The sequence below is a fragment of the Larimichthys crocea genome, chromosome IV (assembly GCF_000972845.2).
Source record: "Larimichthys crocea isolate SSNF chromosome IV, L_crocea_2.0, whole genome shotgun sequence".
Classification (NCBI taxonomy): domain Eukaryota; kingdom Metazoa; phylum Chordata; class Actinopteri; family Sciaenidae; genus Larimichthys; species Larimichthys crocea.
The window spans coordinates 3,165,128-3,189,963 of record NC_040014.1 but is presented as its reverse complement, the minus strand read 5'-3'; the positions used below and the strand labels follow the sequence as shown (position 1 = coordinate 3,189,963).

The 24,836-nt window shown below is 39.4% G+C and overlaps 1 protein-coding gene across 1 annotated transcript in view; it reads right to left on the bottom strand.

The window, feature by feature from the left end:
* Window positions 1-24,836, bottom strand: part of si:ch211-127i16.2 (probable flavin-containing monoamine oxidase A) — a 34,793-nt gene extending 9,957 nt beyond the window's left edge. The window contains exons 1-9 of the mRNA XM_010736749.3: window positions 24,620-24,836; window positions 24,402-24,489; window positions 22,768-22,948; window positions 22,189-22,303; window positions 21,551-21,708; window positions 20,336-20,425; window positions 17,949-18,033; window positions 8,248-8,348; window positions 1,500-1,658 (exon numbers count right to left, since the gene is read on the bottom strand). Coding sequence (XP_010735051.1) covers window positions 1,500-1,658; window positions 8,248-8,348; window positions 17,949-18,033; window positions 20,336-20,425; window positions 21,551-21,708; window positions 22,189-22,303; window positions 22,768-22,948; window positions 24,402-24,489; window positions 24,620-24,737 — 1,095 coding nt within the window. The 5' untranslated portion in view covers window positions 24,738-24,836. The remainder of the gene's footprint in view (window positions 1-1,499; window positions 1,659-8,247; window positions 8,349-17,948; window positions 18,034-20,335; window positions 20,426-21,550; window positions 21,709-22,188; window positions 22,304-22,767; window positions 22,949-24,401; window positions 24,490-24,619) is intronic.

Genomic DNA, 24,836 nt, shown 5'->3' with positions numbered 1-24,836 from the left:
CCTTTTTAAATATGATTTTCTCTCTTCGTTCACCTGTATGCACGCCCCTACACCTCCCCTTTACTATCATTTCATCAGAATCATCAGCTCATCAGTCATCCTCCTCCACCACCGCCAAAAGTGTCTGGATTCCATCGTTGGATTTATCTTGCTGCTGCTCGGGGCAGACGCCCCTCGATCACAAATCTCCCTGTAGTGTCTAAGCACCAAAGGCTTTCCGTCAAGACTTATCATAAATCATCTCTGATATAATAAACATTATCTATACTGCGTTCACTTGTCTCTCCAGATTGAAATAGCGTCAGCTGAAAATCCTGTGAAATTCAAATAGCAAAAATAAAAACTAAATCATTAATGAACTAAAAACAACAGTGTCCAAATAAAATCACAGCCAAACATGAAAAACAATCTTAGAGAAATATTTACAGCTGAATCATACTTAAACAGCATAAACAGTGTGTGATTGTACCCTTGGTGTCCACTTGTTTCACATACACCAACAGTTTTTCCTCTGTAGCAGTGAGCTAGCGAGTGAGGGTTAATTATTTAGCACCCTGTGCGGCATGGCGCAGCAGGGGGACAGCTGCTCTTGAGCTCTGTAGTGAGCCAGGCTAATGACCGAAATGCCAAAACAACACTAGAGATGAGGTTGGATTCTTTTTTTTTTCCTCGAGGTAACGTCAAAGCACTGGGTCTAAGTGAAAAAGTCAACACAGAAGGAAGTTGAGGTAAAATAAAAAAATAAAAATAAAACTCAATTTTATGACACCTACTACCATTTGCAATGTGCCCGTTGTTTCCAAGGCAAAAAAAGAAAGAAAAAAAAGACACTTCAGGAATAGAAAAGAAAAAAAAAACTAATCTAATCTAACCCATGTCTCATAATTATCAAGTTATTGAAAGTTGGCAGGACATCACTGTTCTCCTCAGTCATATGCTGTGCTGTTTCAGAGTACAGGTGGTGCACAATCTTCCATTTTCATAATATTGCCCCTGAGCATTTAGTTTGACACAAATACATCATTTTGACAAAGCACATCATGTTGCCTTTGTCTCCATGCAAAATATATACCAGATTTAACCCTGAACATGCATGAGAAAGAGTTAAAGCACCATGCGATGCTGAGGCAGTTAAGTTATTATATATTAACTGTAATATGTAAGCTTGCAACATCAGGAATAGCTTTTGATAATTGTCTATTTCATGCCTGCCTACAATTAAAGCCTATCTCACAGTTTATATCTACTGTCAAATATAATTACAACACTTCACCCCGATGATGGAAAAATATGCATCAGTTATTCTGCTCATCTACTATTTATATGCATTGTGAATTTCCATGAGATCATAATGGGTCACAATCATATATCAAACCAGTGGCTGTATATATAACTGTGTTACAAACAGAGAATACTGACATGGTTAAAGTATAGATAAATATACATAAATGTTAATCATATAATCACTAATCTGTGTCTCCACATTGACGACCCATTACCTCCTTGGAGCTCCACTCATTTGCCTGCTTGCCGGCAATGAAGCCCACCAGAGCAGGGCTGCCATAGGGGGTACTGGCATCAAAGGTCACAGTGAATGGACAGTTAGTGGATGATCCTGTTGCTATCTCCCCAGAGTAGCCCTTCTCCTTCCAGAAAGCCTGTGGAGGAACAGAGACAGGTCACAGCTTCAATTGAATACAAAATCCAACTTAAAATCACTTTACGGATATAGTTATTTATAGGACCATCTCGCAGGTCTGACATAGTTGAACTGCAATTCAAAAGATCTTTCTTTTGTGTCATTTTTGGCAAAAAATATCTTTCACTCGAGGCCACTTTTGGTTCTGTGAAGTCTGTGGAGCTGTCTGAAGTCTCGCCTTATCCCAAATCTAAAAGAATATACTGAAATAAGTTTGATGGCAAATCATTTTCTTGAATTGCCTTACTCTGTGCCAGCATTGACCATGTGAACTCTGGCTGAATTGAGAAAGTCAAAGTTAACTTTGTTCTATGTGAGAAATACATGTCATCCACAACATATACAGTACAGTATATATATGATTATGTGTGTGTGAATAAAAAGTCTAATCTTGTATGAGACCTGTTGAGAAGAGGCCAGAATAATCAGTACTAGGCTCTCTTGCACACATTACGTGTAACCTGCTGGCAGACTCCTGACTCATGATGTAGTACCTTTAATAAAAGCTTCTAGGCAGGCTTTTGTTTTGAGTGCATCGAATGACACTTGACATGTTGGATGCAATAAACAATGCACCAGATAAATGAACAAGGCGGATGGCTATGATGTTTGCAGATGACATTGTGATATGTAGTGAGAGCAGGGAACAGGTGGAGGAGAATCTAGAGAGGTGGAGGTTTGCCCTGGAAAGGAGAGGAATGAAGGTTAGCCGCAGCAAGATGGAGCACATGTGTGTGAATGAGAGGAACCCAAGTGGAAGAGTGAGGTTACAGGGAGAAGAGATAAAGAAGGTGGAGGATTTTAAGTATTTAGGGTCAACAGTCCAGAGCAATGGAGAGTGTGGAAAAGAGGTGAAGAAGCATGTGCAGGCAGGTTGGAACAGGTGGAGAAAAGTGTCAGGTGTGATGTGTGATAGAAGAGTTTTTCAGATAAAATGAAAGGAAAGGTGTACAAAACTGTGGTGAGACCAGCAATGTTGTTTGGTGTAGAGACAGTGCCACTGAGGAAAAGACAGGAGGCAGAGCTGGAGGTAGCAGAGATGAAGATGCTGAGGTTGTTTTTGGGAGTAACCAAGATGGATAGGATCAGGAATGAGTACATCAGAGGGATGGCACATGTTAGAGGTTTTGGAGATAAAGTCAGAGAGGCCAGACTGAAATGTTTCAGACATGTCCAGAGGAGAGATAGTGAATATATTGGTACAAGGATGCTGAGTTTTGAACTGCCAGACAGGAGGCCTAGAGGAAGACCAAAGAGGAGGTTTATGGATGCAGTGAAAGAGGACATGAAGGTAGTTGGTGTGAGAAAAAAGGATGCAGAAGACAGGGTTAGATGGAGGCAACTGATTCACTGTGGCAACCCCTGAAGGGAAAAGCCGAAAGGAGAAGAAGAAGAATCACTGACAGTGGTAATGGTTGCTTTTAATAATTATTTCAGAGTGCCAGAGTGATTCTTTAAGTCATCTGAAATGAGCATTCAGTTCAGCATTTAATTAGTTTCGTTTCAAATCAGGATGGCAGGTCTGTGTTATTCTCTACTCACGCATCCTTCTCACCTTTTTCACCCCTAACCAGTTTGTATGTCTGAGATTTACTCTAGCGGTATCTCTGTAGAGATCAAGGTCAATGTGAAATTCCTAATAGTCACAGCTCTTTTTAAGCATATTACTTTTTATGCCTGTTATGCATTTTGGATGTTTTTTTCACCCTAAATAAATACTGACTAGATTTCATAAATGATCAATGAAGAAATGAATTCAGTATTCCAGTCCAGTTGCATTATACTCGCTAGTTTTTCAGTTAAGTCTGAAACTTTTTGCTGAGCCAGCAAAAGAACAACTAAACTTACAGTTCCAAATAGAGTAAAAACATTACTTACATTGCACTCTCCCAAATATTGATTTAAGAATAATGAGGGCACAACATTCTTGCATTATAATTTAAACTACAAAAAAATTGAAGTAGAACTCTTGAGATTTCAGCTCAGCTATAGTGACACACCAACAAAATGTTTCTCTGAAATAATTTCTTCAGGGCCAGACCCATCAATTTTCCGCACTAGACATCTCAGCTGTCCTGCCAAAGAGCACTGTCAGGGAGGCTAATTTGAGTGATCAACAAGCGTGAAGTATGATGGCATGCCTTCATCCAATTCTAGACCTCTGGAGAATGAGGAGAAAAGGCTGTTCTTGGCAATACACATACCACAGTGTGCTTGACAAGGTGCAGCTCTGCAAGCGCACACCATCAGTGAGGATCATGACCTAGCCATGGCTGCCTTAGCTACCTCACTGGTCACATTTGCAACAGTGTTGGACCTTGTTCAGGTAAGCTTACATGGATCTTTTTTTTAGCTCGAGGCAGGACACCTGCTGCCACCTGTCACCACACAACGATCCACTTTTGCGATTGGATGGGTCTGCCTACATACCATGCACAGACAGGTTCCTTCAGGCTATAGAACTTGCTGATGTTCAGTCTTTTTACATCCAGGCATTACATAAACTCCATATAATGTGGAGAAGATACACATGATGTAGGTGTCGCTCTAGCAAATTACCCAACAGTGGGGAGGGTTGTCACAAGTAAGTGGAGAGACAGATGTGATACCCCGCCTGAGGCTGCCTCTAAGGACTTGGATCCTGAGAGGGACAAGCCGGTGTTTCTCGGATTGCCCCCTACTGTGAAGATGATAATCCAAGACAGAGATGCCGACAGAGTGACTCTTTCTGCTGAAAATGCAAAACTGTTGGGCTTGCACAAGTGGTGTGACAAGAGCATTCCAGTGTCAGCTATGTTCTCTCTTTGTTTCCCTACTAGTTAGAAGTCTGCTGCCATCTGTTATAAAAGTGTGTCATTTTTTTCTGGTCATGGGTTTTATCCAGAGTTCAGTTTTTAACCCGTCCTGTCCTCTGAAACATTTCCGACATGAAACACACTCCTCCTCACCCTTCAATGGGGATCTCTGGTGGTTTCTGATGTCCTTTCGAAGGAGCTTTTTTGTATGCACTGTGCACTTGCCTCTCTAACTGTCTTCTTGCTTTAACCTCAGCTAAACAGATGAGCAGTGTCTGAACATTTATATAGAGTTTCACAAGAATATTATGGTTAAGACAGAAAGTTGATTTGTCAGAGAGAGTGATCAGACAAATTGGTTTTGTTTGACCACTGTCACACTACCAGCAGCAATACTGAACATGTGACAGAAGTTAAACAAGTTACAAAAAAATTACCTAATATGAAAGCACAACTTCATGAAGTATGGGTTTAAACATTTTGATATTTTTAACTAAGGATTATCATTTAAGGACCTGACTTAATAAAGAAGATTTTTTCATTACATTTCATCAAATTCAATTTGTTATTGAAATCAGCACATCACACTAATCTAACATACAATGCAACTGTGACTGTGTAAAAACATCAATGCCCCTCGGGCTCAGCAAATGGCAAAAAACTATTGCAACCAGATGTTTGTGGAAGCTTCACATCTCTGTGGAGACATTTCACCCACTGCTTCACACAGAACTGCTACTGACACTTGTGGGTTTTCAAACATGAACAGCTTTTCTCAGGTCCCAAAAAGAACACCACAAGGGATATTGGCTTAGGTGAGAGGCCTGCAGCTGAGAGGACTTCTGTTCTGCTCAATAACATTTTTACAAGTTGCTTTTGACCATGGCCAGCACATTCCTTTACCCATGACACTGACAGTCACATTTCAAGGCAAGGATCATTACATCACATTAGGGGAGACTGGCTGAAATCTTGCTGCTTTTTCTCACATTGAGAAAAATAAATAGGGTTGGATTTAATTATAAATGTGCTTTGGATGTCAACAACACAAAGGATCAGGCTTTCAGTAAAAGGAAGGTGGGAGTATCACAGGCATCAAGACAACTTCGTTTGAGAGAGCTTTGTAACATGTACACTGGTGCAACACTTGCTGTGTCAGTTACAATTACTCTTCAAAGTTCAAAGTGTGCAACGACAGGTGACTTACCGTAACAGATTGTTTTCACAGCAGGCATTTTATTTTGTCATAGAAGAAAACTCACAGATATAACTGAAAAGATTAAATAATTTATAACAACATCTCATTTTGGTGAGTTGTAGTACTTCTAGGGTGTTGATATTGTGCATGTTGGCCTAATGTCATGTCTGACAAGTTAACATATTTCCATTGATATTACCAGTGCATAACGTAATTCACTTTGTCAATTTGTGCTCAATATCAAGCTTCACAGACCAGAGGTGTCCGGATCAGTAAAACCATTGCATCAGAACCTAAAAATAACACCTCCAAATTTTCCCCTTCCTTGACGTGAAAACACAGAATGAACAGTTGGTTCATTAATTGTGAACCAACTGTTGACAAAAGAGATGATGAACAGCCTCAGATGTCTTATGACAAATAAGCGCAATTCCAACTGCATGTTTCAGTTTATCCACATTCATCCATCACAATATAGATATGTGGTCTATTGTCATCAACATGTGCATCATAATGTATAGACAGTGGAGCTACAAAGACATAAAACATTTAGTCACGTGTTATTTTTAAACTGGACATCAATACGGTTTTATACTGTTTTCTTTGTCCAGTGCACAAATCAAATCAGGAACAGTAGCACATCTCATTGAAAAATTGGAATTCTATCACACTTTGCAAAAACATCCAGCGGTTCTGGTTTGTGGGCCATGTGTTTTACCCCCCATCTATAGAATATATTTTACTATTTACTGGTACATCAAAATAAATGATGATAATAAAATGGGAAATCTTCTGTACTGGTGAGGTGTGTACATGCACGTGAGAAATGCACTTAATATAATTAGGGATTTGGACTAGCACACCAGAGGTTACAGGTATGCACTTATAGAGTCTGCGCCAGCCCAAGTCAGAAACTTCATCTGTCATTCTATGTCATCACTGACGACATTTTAAAAATGCAACACAGTATAGTGTGGGATTGTTAGCGTTGTCCCTCCACTATGTTTCTTTGTTCCATTGTGAATATTTTTGAGGAAACTATATGCTGCATGATTTACATTCTGAATTTGGACACTCAAAATGGCTATGGGTAAATAGAGTGCATTATACTGCATAGCCAACAGTTTGTTTTTTGTTTTGTTTGTGATTATTTTGTTATTTTTATTATTATTTTTAGAATACTGCCTGGACTTATTTGTATGGCAAACTTACTGTGTTGTTGATGAAGTCTAAAAAAATGTAGCAAATAGGAAGTGATTTCAGATACAGTCTGTCTGTGCATTGTACATCTAGAATACAATAGTCTGTTCCCTTTTTTGATCCATATTTAAACTCTGCTCTTAGTGTTGGCTCAATCTTAAATTCACTATATAGTTATCAGTGCACTGGTCTGTAGTATCTTTGTGCTTCCTATCCTGAGCTGATATGCTCAGTTAAGTTGTCCACACTAATAACCATCTTTTTTGCGTGAAGGTATTGGATATTAATAATTGTTGAAAAAGAAAATACTCTCTAGTCATCTAGACCACTAACTGACACATGAGAAGAGACAGAGAGTATCAAATAAACCATACTGGAGATCAGTGACCAATATTTTTGTATTTATCAGACTCCAAATGCATTTTGGCAAGACACCAGGGCACAGATCTAATAACTGTTTGCATGAGCACTAATGATTTCGTGTTCATTACAGTAGACACATTTAATCTACTAAGGTGCACAAGCATTTTGATTAATTAATTGTGCAGCTACAAAGTGCAAAATGGGAAAGACTGAACAAATGAAATGTCATGTGCTAGAAGCTTGTTTGTACTGAGATCTATAAAAGAATGTGTGCTAAATGAGTTGAGTGTTGTCTGCGAGAACCTTTTCTATCTCAGAAAATAGGTAAACAAATACATCTGACAGTAATTTGCCAAGAAATATTGTTACATTTTGCATAAAAGAAAACATTGCACACTGGTAATAAGATTTCATATATATTCCTAGTCATGGTTGGTTGAAAAGTACAACTTTGTTTTTTGTACTTTGATGCAGTCTTGTCGGTGGATTATTCAAATTTCAGGGGGCCATTTGACCAAATTTGGAACATGCAGGCTGCAATTTGCAATGTGAGAGCTCTAATGAAAACAAACCAAATACCTACAACCCATGCATAAGCATGCATGAGCCATGTGAGACTCACAGATTTATCTGCAATGTGCAGGCAACAATCAATTGAGAAACATGACACTGCAGTAATTTGCAATTTGCATGTAAGCAGCTTGAAAATTGCTTTTATGAAATGGGCCTCTGCATCGCAACTGTAAAATATCAAATTTGATGAGCATGTACTGTAATTAAATTAAATTTTTTATCAACTGCATTGAGTTTGGAAATCAACCCGAGGCTGTTTGACATCTATTACATTATTTATAGATGAAGCCTTTTGGGTGAGAAACAACAACTATTTAGAAGATTAAGAATGATTGTCTAAAATGTTTTTTTCTTGCATTTGTATCATCACAGAATTATGTAAATGTCTGTTCAGTTGTGATTTATCTTTTGTTACTTACCGTCTTGAAGGTAATGATGAATTTTAGAATGTTCCCCATAGGCATGTTCATCATTAGAGATTCTCTCTGGCTGGGCAGGGGTGGCTCATAGTGGATCTTTGCTGTTGGGGGGAAAGAAACAACAGAATACCATGAATCTCAAAAACTGTATTGTTCTGTTCCATTTAATCCACCTTCCCTGGTCTCTGGTGTAGTTCAGGACAAATCAGCTTTATTTGAGAGACAGAGTAAAAGAGGGAAATAAAAAGAAGTGAAGACGGATAGCACACTTGAGTCTATTGATCGGGATGGTTTTATCTTGAATCATTGACTAGCATTAATGGCCATCCAGCGAAATCCCCATGACCTAATAGTAGTCTGGCTGTTGCTGTGCTCCAGAGTACTAATCACAGCACTTACAGCTGTAAAACCTCCATCTCACTCATGAGAGAGCAGTCAAGTAACTTCATCAGTACCGTAAGAGGTAGTGTATGTCACGCATGCAGAGGAGCCAGACTGCCTCTGTGCTTGCTCTGGCAAGTGAAGCGACATCTGGCTAAAAGCCAGGCCTTTTAACGAATGAACCAGTGGAAGATGTGAAACATCATTTAGAAACTGTCGAGGGCCTGTCAGCAACCTCAAAATAATGCCCTTAATGCTAAACAAAATTGATGAGCCAGAAGCAGTAAAATTGAAAAACAGTGACATGATAAGTGGCTCCGAACTAATTTGACATGGTCACTTAGACGTTCAACTGACAGCACTGTGCACATGACATAAGACCTGTCGAGTGCCGTCATATCCATAATGCCACTTGTTTTGACACCAAAAGCCTCTGAGTTGATATCAGGAGATGCCTTCTACCTCATTATTTGTCAGGCAGATGTTAAGTTGTCTATGTCTAAATGAGATGTATTCTAGCATCTTATTCTTTTGAACACTGTGCTCTACGGTGACAACGCTGTCCTCCACACAAATCTGCTGTGACACTTTTGTGAAACTTCATTACAGCTCAGGATCACAGTTAAATCAAGGCGATGTGAATAAGCAGATTGAAATGGATGGCAGTTAATATAACTAAATGATGTGAGATTAGGCACACAAATCGGGTTCTGTGGGCTCAAAAGGTGGCTAGCTGATGAATAGGGACAAAGTGCTGCTTGTAAACAGACATCAGCCATTTGCAGTAGTGACAGAGTGAGAGTAATGTCATTCTTTCTGGCATCTAGCCATTTTCAGACTTGTACATTTGAAGGCATCTCACTATTGGCACCTTCTGAAAATGTTGCCAAAATTACAAACCTTATCTACTTGAGTGAGAGGTAGTATCCTATTCACAATTCTAACCATTGCTGCATTCCTTGGAAGGCTGTGTTAGTCTGTTGATCAGATTGTCCATCACTCTGACTGAAATATCTCAACAACTATTGGATGGATTTTGGATGGATCACCATGGGGTTGACGTTTGTTAACGTCTCCACAAACCAAACTATCACACACATCCATCCCCCTCAGGATCAATTGTCATGACTTTGGTGTCTTCCTGACTTATTCCATAGTGCCACCATCAACTCAAACTCATCCATCCAACCGCTTATCCTCATCAGGGTCACTGTGGGGCTGAAGCCTGTCCCAGGTGACTTTGGGTGACAGGCAGAGTACACCTTGGACAAGTTGCCGGCAACTCACAGGAGACATAGAGACAAACAACCATTGACACTCACATTTACACCTATGGGCAGTTTAGAGTGCCGGAGAGAACCCTTTAGAGACAAAGGGGAGAACATGTAAACTCCACACAGAAAGGGCCCAGACGAGGCTTCTTGTTCTGGGGCGACAGTGCTAACCACTTCAACACCGTGCTGCCCAACTCAAACTCAACTTCGTCCAATACTTTAGTCTATACCAGAGGTGTTTTGTTACAATACCTGCTAAATGAAGGGACATTCCCATCATCCGCAGCTGTTTAGTGCAAATGTTAGCATGCCAACATTAATTATAACCTAAGATAGTGAACATGAACATGTTAGCATTTTCATTGTGAGCATGTTAGCACAAAACAATGCTTTACCTACAATATGTACAGCCTCACAGAGCATATACGAAGATTGGACAAAAATTGGTTTGGTCACCCTTCTTGTGTATGAGGTTGCTAATCAAACTGCAGAGAAAGACTTGGCCCACGTATCCGCTATCTGCTTTGTGAAAATCCGCTGGCTACACAGGAAGTCCTGAAAAATGTGCTTATGAGGCCATATCATTGTCAGATAGCAGCTGATCGGTTCCGAGATGGATAAAATAACTGACAAAAATCGACAACAGGTGACATAATATTAGTTAGACATAAGAATATTTTCTTTCACCATTATGTTTTTCTTGATTACAGCATGACTGCAGAATGTTCTACTGATTTCACACTGATACCTTGTTTGCTCCTAAAGTGTTTCTAAAGAGCCTGACAACATCTTGTATATCTGACTTTGTCAACAACAGAAACTGCTCTCACTCCCCAAATTGATTGACAGGTACTTTCACATATAGACTAACACTGTAACTAAAATTAACGTTTTTTAATGTCTTCTGATAAATTATCTGTTACAATAATTTGTTGACATTATTTTGTTTATTAATAATTGTTTACCTAGACCAACCTGCTTATAGTCTGACCAGAAGATGAAAGAAGAAAGAAGAAAAAAAACGAAATAATAAATAATACTGTGTTTTTCCTTAGGATGGATCTGGAGAAGTACAGCGTGTTCCCTGATACTGATACAGCGCTCATCTGTGCTGTTCTCTGAAGTACTCTTATTTGACAGTTCATCAGACAGCTTTTTACATCATACTGTCATCTTTAGAAAACAGCTGCAAGTTCAAGAGTGTCTCATGGCTCCAGAGCAATCTGCACTACTGCTAGTTCCTGACCCTTAACATATGAAGGACTTCTAAGGACGCTGCTTCCCCCAGAGTACTCTCCTTTCAATCTTTCCATCGCCTTTCTGAATCTCACTTTTGCCTTTTAAAATATTGTGGCATTTGATCCTTTCTCAACACTTTTTTGTGAATGCATTAGTGCATAACATTGACCTTACTGTCCCAATTTCCTCCCTCACTGACCTGTGAGTCACATCTGCGGTAGCCTTCAGCAAGGGGCTTCCGAATTTCCATTATTTTCTCACTCCGAACCTTTTGCATGGCGCACAGGCACTTTCAGTCTCTTTGACTGTCAGAAGTATGAGGAAAGTGAAACACGAAAAGCTACTCAATTGAAGACATAACATCAAAGGGGTGATGATTCTGAGATGCAGTTTCCGAATGGTACTGATGCAAATAAAACCTTGAAAAAATGAAACTTAAACTAGCTAGAGCTGAGGTTTAGTTCATGGCTGTCTGTGCATGCTGTGAAATTGGATCATTCCTTTCATCCTGAAAAGCCAATAGAAAAGTGCACAGCATATGTTGTCACAATCTGTTGTGGAGAGGAAGAAGAAGAAGAAGAAGAAGAAGAAGAAGAAGAAGAAGAAGAAGAAGAAGAAGAAGAAGAAGTAAATATATGTACAACCTTTTGCTAGGTGTGTGGCCAAGATAATGTTCCATGAAAACTACAAGGTGTAAGCATTTCGATCAAAACAAGGTCATAAAAGAGCCTCTTATACCGTTACTCCTGCAAAGTATCCAAATAATCCAGAAGGTCAGTTCAAAATAATGAGGCACCAATGACAGTTGGTAACAAAAAAAGAAAAGAATAACAGTCCCTCACTTAAACCTTCAAGGCCATTGGAAATAGGCAGCACAGTTTACCAACCACTTAATCCAATGGTTAAAGATGTGGTCTTGTATCTATGGGCACACTGCATCACAGAACTTTCAGTGAATTATGTGCGTAGCTCTTTGACACTTATTGAAATTGAAGGCTTGATAGTAGCAGCAGACACCCGCCCTACATCTCTCCATACACACAATGTGGCTCCAGCATTGCTTGATAATTTCTGCTGTTTTGACCAAAGCAGACTGAAGGAGGATGACCCCTTTGGCTATTACTGTTACATTACAACATTGCTGGTGGACAACCAACAGAAGATGCACTTCATTTTGAAGACTCTTTTAAAGTAACATTATGTAGAAATTGGTATTTTGGCATGCCGTCTCATAGTCTAATACCACTGCGCTAAATATGGACAGCTATACACATGTACAGTATTTGTTATGATTATATTACTTATGATCAAAAACCAGCAACCAGTTGACAGCTTTGCTAACAGCCAAACATAAAGCAAGTGCAACAACACAAGACATAGCAGCCAGCTAATACTATTTACTAGTCCAGCCGCCTTGCAGCCTTTTATTTGATGATTTCCACTTGTCTGGCGGCTTCTTGATTGTTCACTCCTTTCTCTTCTCTGTCAACATCCTGTTTGGTTTCTAGAATCTGTAGAGGCTGCTGAAACCAGCCACATTTTCCGCGTTCCCAGCTCTGATTCTGGCACAACATCAGCTCCCAACGTCATTCACCAATGCCTGAAAATCTCCTCAACCTGGTAGTCCAAATTACATGTGGCACCAGTGAGACCACTAACACTTGCCCAATGATCTCAGCTCACAGTCCACGCAACCACATTAGCTAACAGCATTTATAGCTCGTAGCAGTTTACTTTACTGTCCATCAGGACACTGTGTAAATCAGTCTGTAGTTGATTGAAGTAAATATATTTTAAATGTGTAACTGTATGGTAGAAACACACACAATGTTGCTGTTGTAGAAGTGAGGGCATTTTTTAAATCAACTTCTGGAGTCATGAAAAGTGATAGAGTCCTAATTATCTGCCAACGATACGCCAGTACAGGTTATCTGACAAGAGATTTCTCTATCTGTGGTCTGTCTGTGCTTCTCACTGGTTTGGAGTGGGCAGGCCTGTGTTGGAAAAGTGTGATGTGAGGTATTTTTGTACCCTGATCAGAATCTGAAAATACAAGACCTGAAATGTGACAGTTGTTGGGTTGTTTTGCTTAAGCTAAACTTTCTAACTTTTTGAATAAGGTGTGGGCCGATGGGAGTTACAGTACAAATCCATCAAAATGAGAACACAATGCACAACTCTGCTCCGATATATGATGCTTTATTCTAAGGCTGTCCTGGGGCATTATTACTGATGTATTTTTTTGATACACCTTACCTACAAATATATATACAGAAATATATTAGTCACTCCCCTGTCCAGTCGCTGTCACCTGCGAAGCAGCTGCCCCATTTTAGACTCCTGTATCAGCCTACATTTAGTTTCATATTTGAAAGAAAGAAAGCATGGATACTGGTCAGAGTTTAGTACACAAATCTACTGAGCTGACCGGTTCCTCTTGTCCAACATAATTCATTGTATTGTTGATCCTGTGTTAACTTAAACATGACAAAATAACCTGAAACTACACCCCCCACTAGGTGTCGCCAAAGATTCACAGGAGGTCACCACAACCTCGCCCCTTACAACCCCCTCCACTTGCCCTCCAGTTTCAAGCAGTTGGAGAAACTAAAGTAGCAAGCGAGAGCCAGTGTTTGGTTTGTCCATTTTGTGCTACTGTAGAAACATGGCATGCAACATAGTAATTCAATTTTTCAAGTTACTAAACACAAATTAAAACATAGTTCTGTATATTGTTATTATATATATATAGTTAGCCTTCATTTCTATTTCATTCATCATCTGGGCTCAGTGGAAACCTGAACACAGCTATATTCACAGGCCTTTCTCTCTCTGCCTAATAACCTTGTCCTGCTTTAGACGATTAAGCAATTCAAACATCCAATGGGTTAGGGTTAGGGAAAAGAAAGCCCTGCATTTGTCAAAAATACCCCCATTGAGAAGAAAATAATAAACACATAAAAACACATATTACAGACAGAGAATTGTATCAGGCTACTATCTCAACAATATTGTGTATGCGCTGATGCAATTACCCAGGGAAAAAAATCAGCTTGAAATTCATCCACATTGCTCCTTTCACACAAATGTTTGGTAGTTGTGTTCACTGTTTGGGTTAATTGCACTGTTTATCAGTTGTTCTGTCCTGTTATTATGTATTGGACAGAATATGAAATATTCATAAAATATATGTCATATAGTCAGGTGTTGTCAGTTTACTGAATAACAGAAAGGGGTCTCATAAGAAAGAAGGCTGGTAATCACTTTGGTTATACAAAACAAGAGCACCATGGAGCGTTTCTCCTGCTGTGCTGCTCACAGCACTGCAAGCCAAACCAGTGGTGGACTAAGGGCCAATAAAAAGTCCAAATGCCACCAGCTGAATGTGGTGGAGCACCAGCCAGCAGGAAGTCATGATGTAGTTGTCATAGTCCAAACCCAAGTTGCGGTTGTTTTATTATGTGACTCAGATTTAAAATAGAACCACTACACACTAAAAACACACCATTACCTGTTTAATCATTTAGAGGTATGTGGAGGCAAACTCAGGCTGCAAATGGAACTTCATCGCCACTGAAAGGGCATCCTACAGGACATTTAGGAGAAGTGATGCAACTGACAGAGTGCCAGTTGAGCAGCCTTACTTTATTCCCCAAACATTTACCATGCTGATGAAGACAAGATAGTGAAAAATGCTTAGGGGAAGAAAGCATGGTATTTTGTAGACAAGTTGTGTTTAATTTGATGGACTTGTTTGCTGACTGTACGCTGCTCCAGAGACACACCACTGTCAGTCAAATCTAATCAAACCACACCACACACAGTCCCGGTGAAGCAGATTCATTTTTGAATGTGAGCTGTTATTCATTTATAGTGGGGGACTTTTTTCAAACTTTCTTATTGATTGTTCCTACCTTAGACACAAGCCTTTAATAATGGAGCTTTTGTTTTCTCTCTCTCTCTCGCTCACATAATAAGTAGAACAGTTATAAAGGAATAGATACATCATCGTGGTACCATTATTGTGGTATATGAGGGCTACAAATTGCAGTACAGAAACAAAAAATGTGTTTGAGGTCATTCAGAAGCAGTGTTACCATTACAAAATGTGTCCATCATTGAACAAGTGTTATTTTTCCCTGTAAAATTCTGGCTACATACCAACAATTGTTTGATAACCAAGTGGCAAAAAGTTAAACATTATAACGGACAATGCACAGATAGAAATTTTTCAATAATAATAGAACTCTACAATATCAATGTCAGCATTGGCCTCAGAATTCTATCATTGTCTCACAGAAAAGACAAGAGAAGAGAGAGAGAATAATAACTACAGAATCTTGTGAGATTTCAACATATTTTCCTTCATGAACAAAGCTTTGGAAGGCCACATGTACTACGTTTGCCTTGTTATATCGCTGATTTGGAAAGATGCAACATGCACACAAATATGAGTAAAAACTCTACAATATAAACATCATTGTGTTAGCTATCTACATAATGACTTCAGCTCCCGCAACACATTTAATCCCTTAGGCTCCATTAGTCCCATTCACACCACAGCGGATACTGGCCGAGGATCCTGGCTCACAGTGTCAGTTGACAAATCAATGCTAATGCACTGCTTAGCTGCATTCTGCTAGTGTAAACAAGGCTCTGGACTAAAACCATGAGTGGCAGATGTAATAGTTTCCTCACCGCTGCCCAAGCCTGCTGTCATTACTGCAGCTCCTCCTCCGCGGGAGGATAGATGGCAACATCAGATATACTGTTGCTTGGCTGCCTGTCAAGTTCAGTTGCAATCAGATAAAACCCTCTTTTAGTCAGGTACCGCAACTTAAGAAAGCGACGTCAAGAACTGACGTTTCAGCCACTTAACAATAAATATCCATGCAGACACATATGTGCGCACACGGTTAATCTCTGCCAGGGACTTCCTACATGACAGAAATAAACAAAATGTTAATTTAGCAACTGCAGAGCTGTCTCTGTAACTATTGCTGAATGTTAAGACAGTGCGCCTAATTGCATTATACTCATGACACGCTGTGAAAGCTTAATTGAGATTTTTTTTGTTTTTTTTGTTCATAGTCTCACAATGATTATACATGGGGACCTATTTACTGACTGAAACGTGCACATACTTCAAATACATTTTCAAAAGTCAACCAGCCCATCCTTTTCATGCATAGCAAACTCATATGCAGTGAAACCAAACGGTTCATAAATCATTGAGGGGAGTGAGAGAAGTGTTAAGAAAAAAAAAAAAGAAAAAAGCATGGGAGAAAAAGTGATGGAACTCATTATAAAAGATGGATGGATGAAAGGGGAGATAAATCCAGGAGCCAAGAACAGGACAAACGTGATATATTAAAAAAACATGCAGCTCATATGCAGCATTTGACTTTGTGTGTGAGAATGTAGTGCTGGTGTTTTTTATACCAATCACCTCTTGGACCCTAGAAAGTATTCATTTTTTCTTGTGTTCATCCATCCATCTATCCAGTCACTGATTTTAAAGCGAGTGACTTCATGAATTAGGCCAGAAACAAACTGAAAAAGAAGAGGCAGACATGAGAGGTTATGGATACTGTGAGCAACCCTTTACACAAGGGAGGGATGGAATCATCATTATCACCATTCCCACTGTGTGTGTTAAGCTCTTTTCTTCCCTCCCCCACTCACAGCAAAGCTTCTCAGGTTTGCCCACTGCCTTAAAATTCAAACGGAACATGCCGCGGAGAGGACACCAAGCAACAATCCTCTCTTTAATTTATCCCTGTCTCCTTTTGGGAGAGGTGACGTCTCAATTGCTGGCCTGACTTTGGCTTTTGAAAGTCCCTGTCAATCTCCCCGCACTGATATAAGGCCAAAGCGTGGCACTGTGGCATCCGAGCCAGAGCAATCCATGCTGCATAATTCAACACTGCTCTCAAACCTGTCTCATTAAGGATCCTGGCTATGGTCCATGCCTCTGAGTATGAGGCTTTGAGTGACAGATCTGTTGCCAGCTTAGTACAAACAGGCACAGACCCAGAGTAAGCCAGAGATTCAGCTTCGGCCCCTTCCAATCCTGGCAAAAAAACTAGCCTCAGTTCCAGCCTCAACATCAACCAGCACCTTCTTCAGTCCCAGTATGAGCACAGCACCAGCCAAAGTGCAAAAATTCAATCAGACACACTCCAAGTCACCACCAGTTTACCCTGCAGTTGATTGGGAGCTGGACTGTGGGATTTCTATTTTTTGACCAGGAAAAACAAAATAAAAAGTGACTTCTACTCAGGGGCTGAAGGTGGTTTCTCTTGCACAACATAAGCACATGGCTGGCCATGCATTATAGTTATATAACTGTGTAGTAATGTGTGCTGTGAATTGAAAAAGATTAGTTGGTTCAATTAAAAACTTTCTAGACAGAAAACACTTTACTGCAGTCTATATTTTCCCCTTGGTGGCTCGGTAGCAGAGAGGTCAGTAATGACGTGTTTGTCACTTTCAACTTCCCACCGCCGACCATATCGAAATGTCACATTAGCCTCCAGTTAAAGTTTTGGCCTTGACTCCTGCTCTGGTTCAAAAGCCAATCCAGGCAATTCCTCAGCCCAGGGCCTGACCTCAGACAGAATTTATTTCAGCCAAAGTGACTGCCATACCCCAAAGCCAAAATGATTTAGGCAAATCAAATGTTTATCTGCGTGGATGCACAGTTTGCCACATTTGACAGGCATATAGAGCAAGGAGGATATTTGCCTTCTGCACCACTGAGAGTTTCATTTAGTGAGGTGACAGAGGCAGGAGACGTGCACTGACCTGCCAAATTAAGGGGGCAGGTGACAATCACAGCTCTGCACAAGTAGGTGTTGGTGGCGGTCATCACCTTGGCATACTCAGCATCCTGTTGAAACATACAAACAGAAATACGGCTTTATTTAATAAGCAAGTGGCACAGATTTGCTAGTACGTTACATCCTCTTTGGTGTGGTGGAGCTGTATACGACTGTGATTTGCTGACACAATTCATTTCAAATACAGGATGCACAAACTGTATTTACCTTGAGTCACTGCTTTTTTTTTTCCCATGTAGCTGAGCCCGTATTTTCAAAACTATCTAAATGTATTAAATTATTACTTTTTGGAGCTGAAATGTGCATTTCTGCATCCCATTAACGTAGACAGAATACAGACTTTTATAAATGAGGCATAGTTTTATCAATCAAGCTGATTTATTTCTGCTTTGTATTTTTATGGATGTCGGTCATGACAGTCTGCTGAGAGAAGGTGATATTCTGGTAATTCATGCAAATGAAGTGGCAAAATAAACTTTAAAAAATGGTTAAATGACATTTTGGCAAGATCTTCTACTGTCTGTAACTCCAGGAGTTATGAATCACAGCAGAAATTCCTACTCTTACAGTTGCTGTCTTATGTGCAAGCTCCCTCAGTTTCACATGTATTATCACTAAACTTAAGCCTCTGGTGATAATTAAAAACTCACCCACTCAGAGGACGTCACTATGCAAAATAGAAAGCTCTTGTCTTCTGAGACTGGAAAAACAGCTCGATATTTTTGGACGCTAAAAATTAGGAATTACATTTACTATATTTTTAGCTCTCTCTAGCACATTGGTAACTTTAGGATCTTTTTTCTTCTTAAATCTTAACACAGTAGAGGCCCTCTGTAATTAAGAGTTCATATCTTCCAGCACCATTGAACAACCCCTCAACTCTATAGCTTTTTCAGGGTCAAAGCTGAAAATTAAGGATGTACCAGGTCCTCGAGTTTAGAGACCCTAAAGGAAGCCAATTTATGTATTTTCTCTTACATTTTTCTAATATAACGATTTTATGCACTTTGTGTGTGCATGGCACTATTGCCCTGTGTCAAGCTATTCCTGGGTGTAAAGAGTCTGACTCGGGGTGTTTCTGTGTGAAGTTTGCACGTTCTCCTCGTGCCTGTGTGGGATTCCTCTGGGTGCTCTGGTTCAGCATTGGTGAACTAGAAACTCTTAGTTGCCTGTAGCTGTGGACGTAAGTGCGAATGTGTTTGTCCGTCAATATGTGTTAGCAATGTGAAAGACTGGCAAAATGTCAAGGGTATGACCTGCTCATCACCCAATGCATGCATTGTTCTGAGTGTGGAGAAAAACTTCCTCCTTACTGTTACTATAATGTACATGGGTGTACTGTAGGACTGCAAATTATGTTTTCTTTTAATAATGATACATTTTTCAGGTCAACCAATTATTAGTCTGTAAAAACTTAGGGCTGCAACTGACAATTAGGTTTGTTCTTGATTAATCTGCCAATTATTTTCTTGACTAATTAATTATTTTGTGTTCCCTCTGGAAATTGCTTGTGTTATCAAACCAACAGTTTAAAGTCCAGAGATATTAACTTTATTGCAATAAGAAATTATAAATGCTAACTAATGAGTCAACTGCTCTGATAAAGTGTTTAAATATTGAGAAATATTCCTCCTCCGTGGTGACATCTTCAGTTTGCTTATTTTGTTTCAAAACCCAATTCTATTCATTTTAAAGATATTTTCTGGGGGCATTTTATGCTTTATTAGACAGCTGGAGATGTAGACAGGAAATTCAGGGGAGAGAGAGAGGGGGGATGACATGCAGCAAAGGAGGTTACTGCAGTAAGAATTGAGTTAATATATCTAAATATATCTATGTTATTGCTATAAAGCAGGAAAGCACCAAATTATCCCTTTAAATCCAGTTCATTCTTGGCATTTTTTTTGATGAATCACATAAATGACAAATTGTTCATCAGAAATGTTATCAATTTTATATTGACTAATTGCTGAACTAATCATTGACTAATCATTTTGGACCTTCTCTGGAGTCTATTAGCAAATGGAGACAAATGGCAGTGTCCGGAATTCAATATTCAGTTCAGTATAGTCTATAATCCAGTAATATACATCATCAAAAGTCAATATTCTACCTATCTCACAATCAATAAAATCATGAAAGCATAAACATTAGAAATAAACACTACACTGAGGTAAAGCTCTAAACTTTAGTGTGCGTGGAGCCTTCTTTGTCTCTCAGCTGTGGTTAAGAAAGACATTCAGGCGGAACAGACAGTGCCTTCACAGGAGACGGCCTGTTTCCCCACTGAGGAAGCTGTTATCTCTGTGTCTCGCCTCATCAATCCCCGAGTGAGCTGTTACTGTACTCTACCTGCCATATGGCCGTCACGGCAGCACCCAGCTGGACATTCTTCCACCCAATACGTTCTGCCAGACCCTCTGAAAGCTGCTGGGTGCCTCCCTGTGGAGAGACAGATATTACACTTTAAGGTGGACTTAAAGCCCACAGATGCCCTCCTTCCCTGGGTGGACAGACCGCTTGACGTTAAAGGGTCATTTCACCCAAATTACAAAGCAACACATCCATGATGGTGTTTGGCCAGCCATGCAGATAATTTAGTTATATTTGCCAAGACTCTGACGTCTGACACTTGTAACATAAAAGAAAAACAAAAAAGAAAAAAAATGTAAACAGGGACATAAGATAAATATAACCTTGAGTGTAAAATATAGAAGAGAAAGCCATACAGTGTTGCTGCTGTGTGGCTTTTCAGACAAAAATATACTTCATTTGTTTGAGGAAGAACAAATATTTTAGAGGTCAGTTCTACCTCTGGTGGACACAATATACAAGTGATAATAGCAAAGCCATTCTAGTCCACGTCAGAGGCTGTTTTTACTCCTTTATTCAAGAAATAGCTAGAAAAATGCTGCATCTGAAAAGAAGTGCAGAAAATATGCAAATGGACAAGTTTGTAACTGGAAAACCTTTATCGCAGTTTTCTTTAAGACCATGTGCGTTGGTCTTCAACTCTTTTATACTCTACTGTGAGGAGAGACAAGGTTCAGAAGCAACAGCACAGATATGCAGTGCAGTGTGAAAGCATATCTTGCAGACAGTGCACATAGAAAAGAAAAGACAATTTTCAAAAACAATACAGGACCACAGCATCAAATGTTTAACTCTTTCATGCATAGTGTCAGTTGTAATACAATGATCCAACCACCAGGTGGCAGACCCTCAAAATGTCGCCTGTAATTAAACTTGATCATTGTATCTCTTTGTGTGTGTTTTTTAAATACTCTTATTGAATTTAATTCATGATTTAATACAACCACTAAGTGTTTTTGCAATCACTAGTTTTCCTGGTTGCTTGTATTTTATGCATCTGGTGATACAAACCAAAAGAAACCCAAGCTATGACTACAAATGATTCCTAACAGAAAGACAAAGAGTGCCATTGTGTTTGTTGTGCAAGACTTGACTGAGATGTGTAAAGGGACTTTTAAGTTTTATTAGAGCTGAGATGAAAAGTGACACTTAGGTTAACATTATACACTCGGGGAAACAATATGAGCAGCGTACCTTTAGCTTGAGCTCCTGACCGGAACCTTCATTGCTCTCCAGCAGCGGCAGTAGTCCCCCAGCTGTCGCAGCATACATGAGGAAATACAGGAAGGACATCTGGGATGGCTCCAGGCCAAAGAGAGGCCTGCTACACATTGCCATCTGCTCTTTTACTTCTGTTACAAAAGGGTGGTTGAATACAAACTTTAGTTCTCACACATGCAGTAATAATAATCATTAACCAAAAAGGTACCATTACATAGCTAACCAATATACGTATATATAAATTTCCAACAGAATGAACTCTAATGGCTTTATTAATCTCCTCACGTTTCTTCTAGTACCATCATTAGATCAGATTTACAATGTATCCAATACTTGATTTGATGACCCCCCAATTATTGACATTACCATCTGCCTGAGCTGTACTTTGTGCCAAGAACTAATTTGCAAATGTTAGCATGATAATACTCCAAGCTAAAATGGTGACCAACACTATACTTGCTGCATTGGGAGCTTGTTAGCACGTCCCCCACTGTTATATAAACAGCTTTTTTATATTTATTTCACCATGACTGCTGAGACCCAGAGACCCAAGTTATTTTTGGAATGGTTATGAGGAAGACAGTGGAGGTGATATTTAAAGCTACCCTGACCTGTAGTCCATGCATGTTGATCAAGGTATGTCTGCACGGTCATACTGTCCAGTTCAAAAGCGTTGGGGGACTTTGAAGGATCCTCGACACATATTGTGGCAGACAATTTTTCAATCTGAGGAGGAAAAATATAGTCACCACAACACACATTTATAGCTGTAAACCTGTGTGTGTCCTATTCTCTGGCATTTTCCCACACAATTCCTAGTCCCCACTGCTACTCTAAGTGTTCATCCTGTGCAGTACATTATTCATTGTGTGTTAAACGTAGTCTTGTCCTATCAATCAAAAAGCAGGCTGCATTATACATCTAAACTACCATTACCACACCCATCTGAGACTTATTCTTGATTTCTCACATGGTAAGGATATTGGAGAATAAATTAAATTTAAATTAAATGAATATAGGCTTGTAAAACTGTAAAAGAAATACTGTGTATTTGCTTATATATACACTGTACATCACCCTATTCTTGGTATACTTTTAATCAGCAAGAAGGTAATTAAACCTCTTCTTGGCTGATTTTCATTAGCTCTAACTGAGCATAGTCCTAAGGACAGAATATTCTGTTACCTCACCTTCCAATAGAGCTGGGCGAGGTCCATTAGCCCTAGTAGGGAAAGAGCAGGAAGCCTGCCTTCGCCAATGCGAACTTTGGCATCTGGCCCCCCCATGTGGTACACCTTCTTGCCATCAGTGAATTGTCGGTAGGTTTCTATTCCCAGCTCCTTTATGAGCTCTAGGACATGTGGTTGGGTGCTGAAAGAGAAAGGGAGATATTTTTATGATAATTATGTTTATAGTGTTTCAGGATTTACTGGAGGACTCTCAACACTTCCAGCTAATACATGCTCATAAATGTATTAATTCTGGTTTTAGAAAAGTGAGATTTTCTTGGGCGGGTCCTTGAGCAAATACAAAAACCTTAGAGATACACTCTCCATTTTAAATTAAAGTGCTCTTGAATGAGTCACCTTGTAAGTTTCTCTACTTGCGCAATTCTGTTCGTTCAGTTAACTAAAGCCTCTGTAGACATGCAGACTCCTAGATACAAACATGTTAGAGTTTGTTACTTCTGCCAAAGCTCGTCTGAATCGTGTCACTTTTAAAAAAAACATCCTTGTTCAAACCAGATTTCTGCTGAGTTACTGTACAATAGTCTCTCCACAACCTATGAGAAAAGAATTCAGTTTTGATATTGTCTGGTAGTTGAAATCTTTGATGAGCTGCCTTAGGTTTCAAGGTTGGAGCACCGAGCAGCCACTTATTTATCAAATTCTGAAAATGAACACATTACAAAGGCTGATAAAGCCTAGAGCCTTGAAACAGAAGCAAGCGTGAACAGTTGTGACATTCTTCATAGCTGTCATACTCATGTCATGTTTATTTGCTTCTAAATTTGCTTGTTACCAGCGCAACAGGTGCTCTTACAGGTGTCAACAGGGAAAACATGGCATAATGTCATTATGTAAATGAACAAAAGTGCTATATGTAAATGCACACACACAGATATATAAACCCTTACACAAATATATACAAACAGCAGTACTGCAGCATGCACATTGCAAACAAAGGGCCTCTGACTAAAGTGCCAGCTTATAAGCACAACACTGGACAATTTTTCTTATATGATATATGATAGAAACCATGAGTCATGATGAATCATTAGAACTCTTTTTAGCTATTGTTTAAAGTACTCCTATTGATTTTCTGGTAAAAAAAATCTAAAAATAGCACGACTGTAAGTTTAAAGACCTTTTTCCTGACTGCAGAAACCAGATCCCTCTTTCTATCAGCTGACAGTGTTTGCCAATCAGAACAGGCTAACAGGTTGAACAAGTTACAGTGATAAAGTGGATGATAGAGACTTGCTTAACTGAGGTATGCCTGTTCTAACTACATGCTGAAAAAGATTTAAAAAAATAAAATAAATAATAATAATAATAATAATAATAATAATAATAATAATAATAATAATAATAATTTATTTATATAGCAGCTCACTCCAAAATTATACTTGTCAGATGCTCAGTGCAACTCTGCTGCAGTTGCTTCTGAGTGGTTTTCAGCATCATAAACAACAAATTTCTATCATGAGCAAAATCCCTGCTAGATGTTACAATAGAATAACATATATCCTTAAAACCTACTTATGTGGAGTGACTCTCAAAATGTTACTTTAGCATTAATTGTAGTTTTGGAGCCACATTACCTTCCAACCCATTGCCCTCCAAAGTCCCAGCGGTCAACACCATTGGCTGCTGGTATTTCACTGGTCACCGTGCGCCCTCCCACGCGATCTGCATGACACAGAAGATGCAATGTAGTCAGAGCAATTTTCAAGAATTTCACAGCTAAAAGCACCCAGCATTAAATGACTCACTACATCAAGTTACCAATTGCTTTCAGTAATGATACACTTTTACAAACCTTTTGCTTCTGTTACCAGTATTTTCAACTTGTCATTTCTTTTCTTCAGCAAATGAGCTGCACTCAGTCCAGATAGCCCAGCACCGACAATAATAACGTCCCAAATTTCTTCAGTCATAGTCAAACTCTAGAGGCTGTGTTTTTCCGTGCCTGCAGAGAGAAAGCAAAGTCTGAAACAGGACACCTTCTCACATTCCGCTTTTGTAGACTGCAGTCA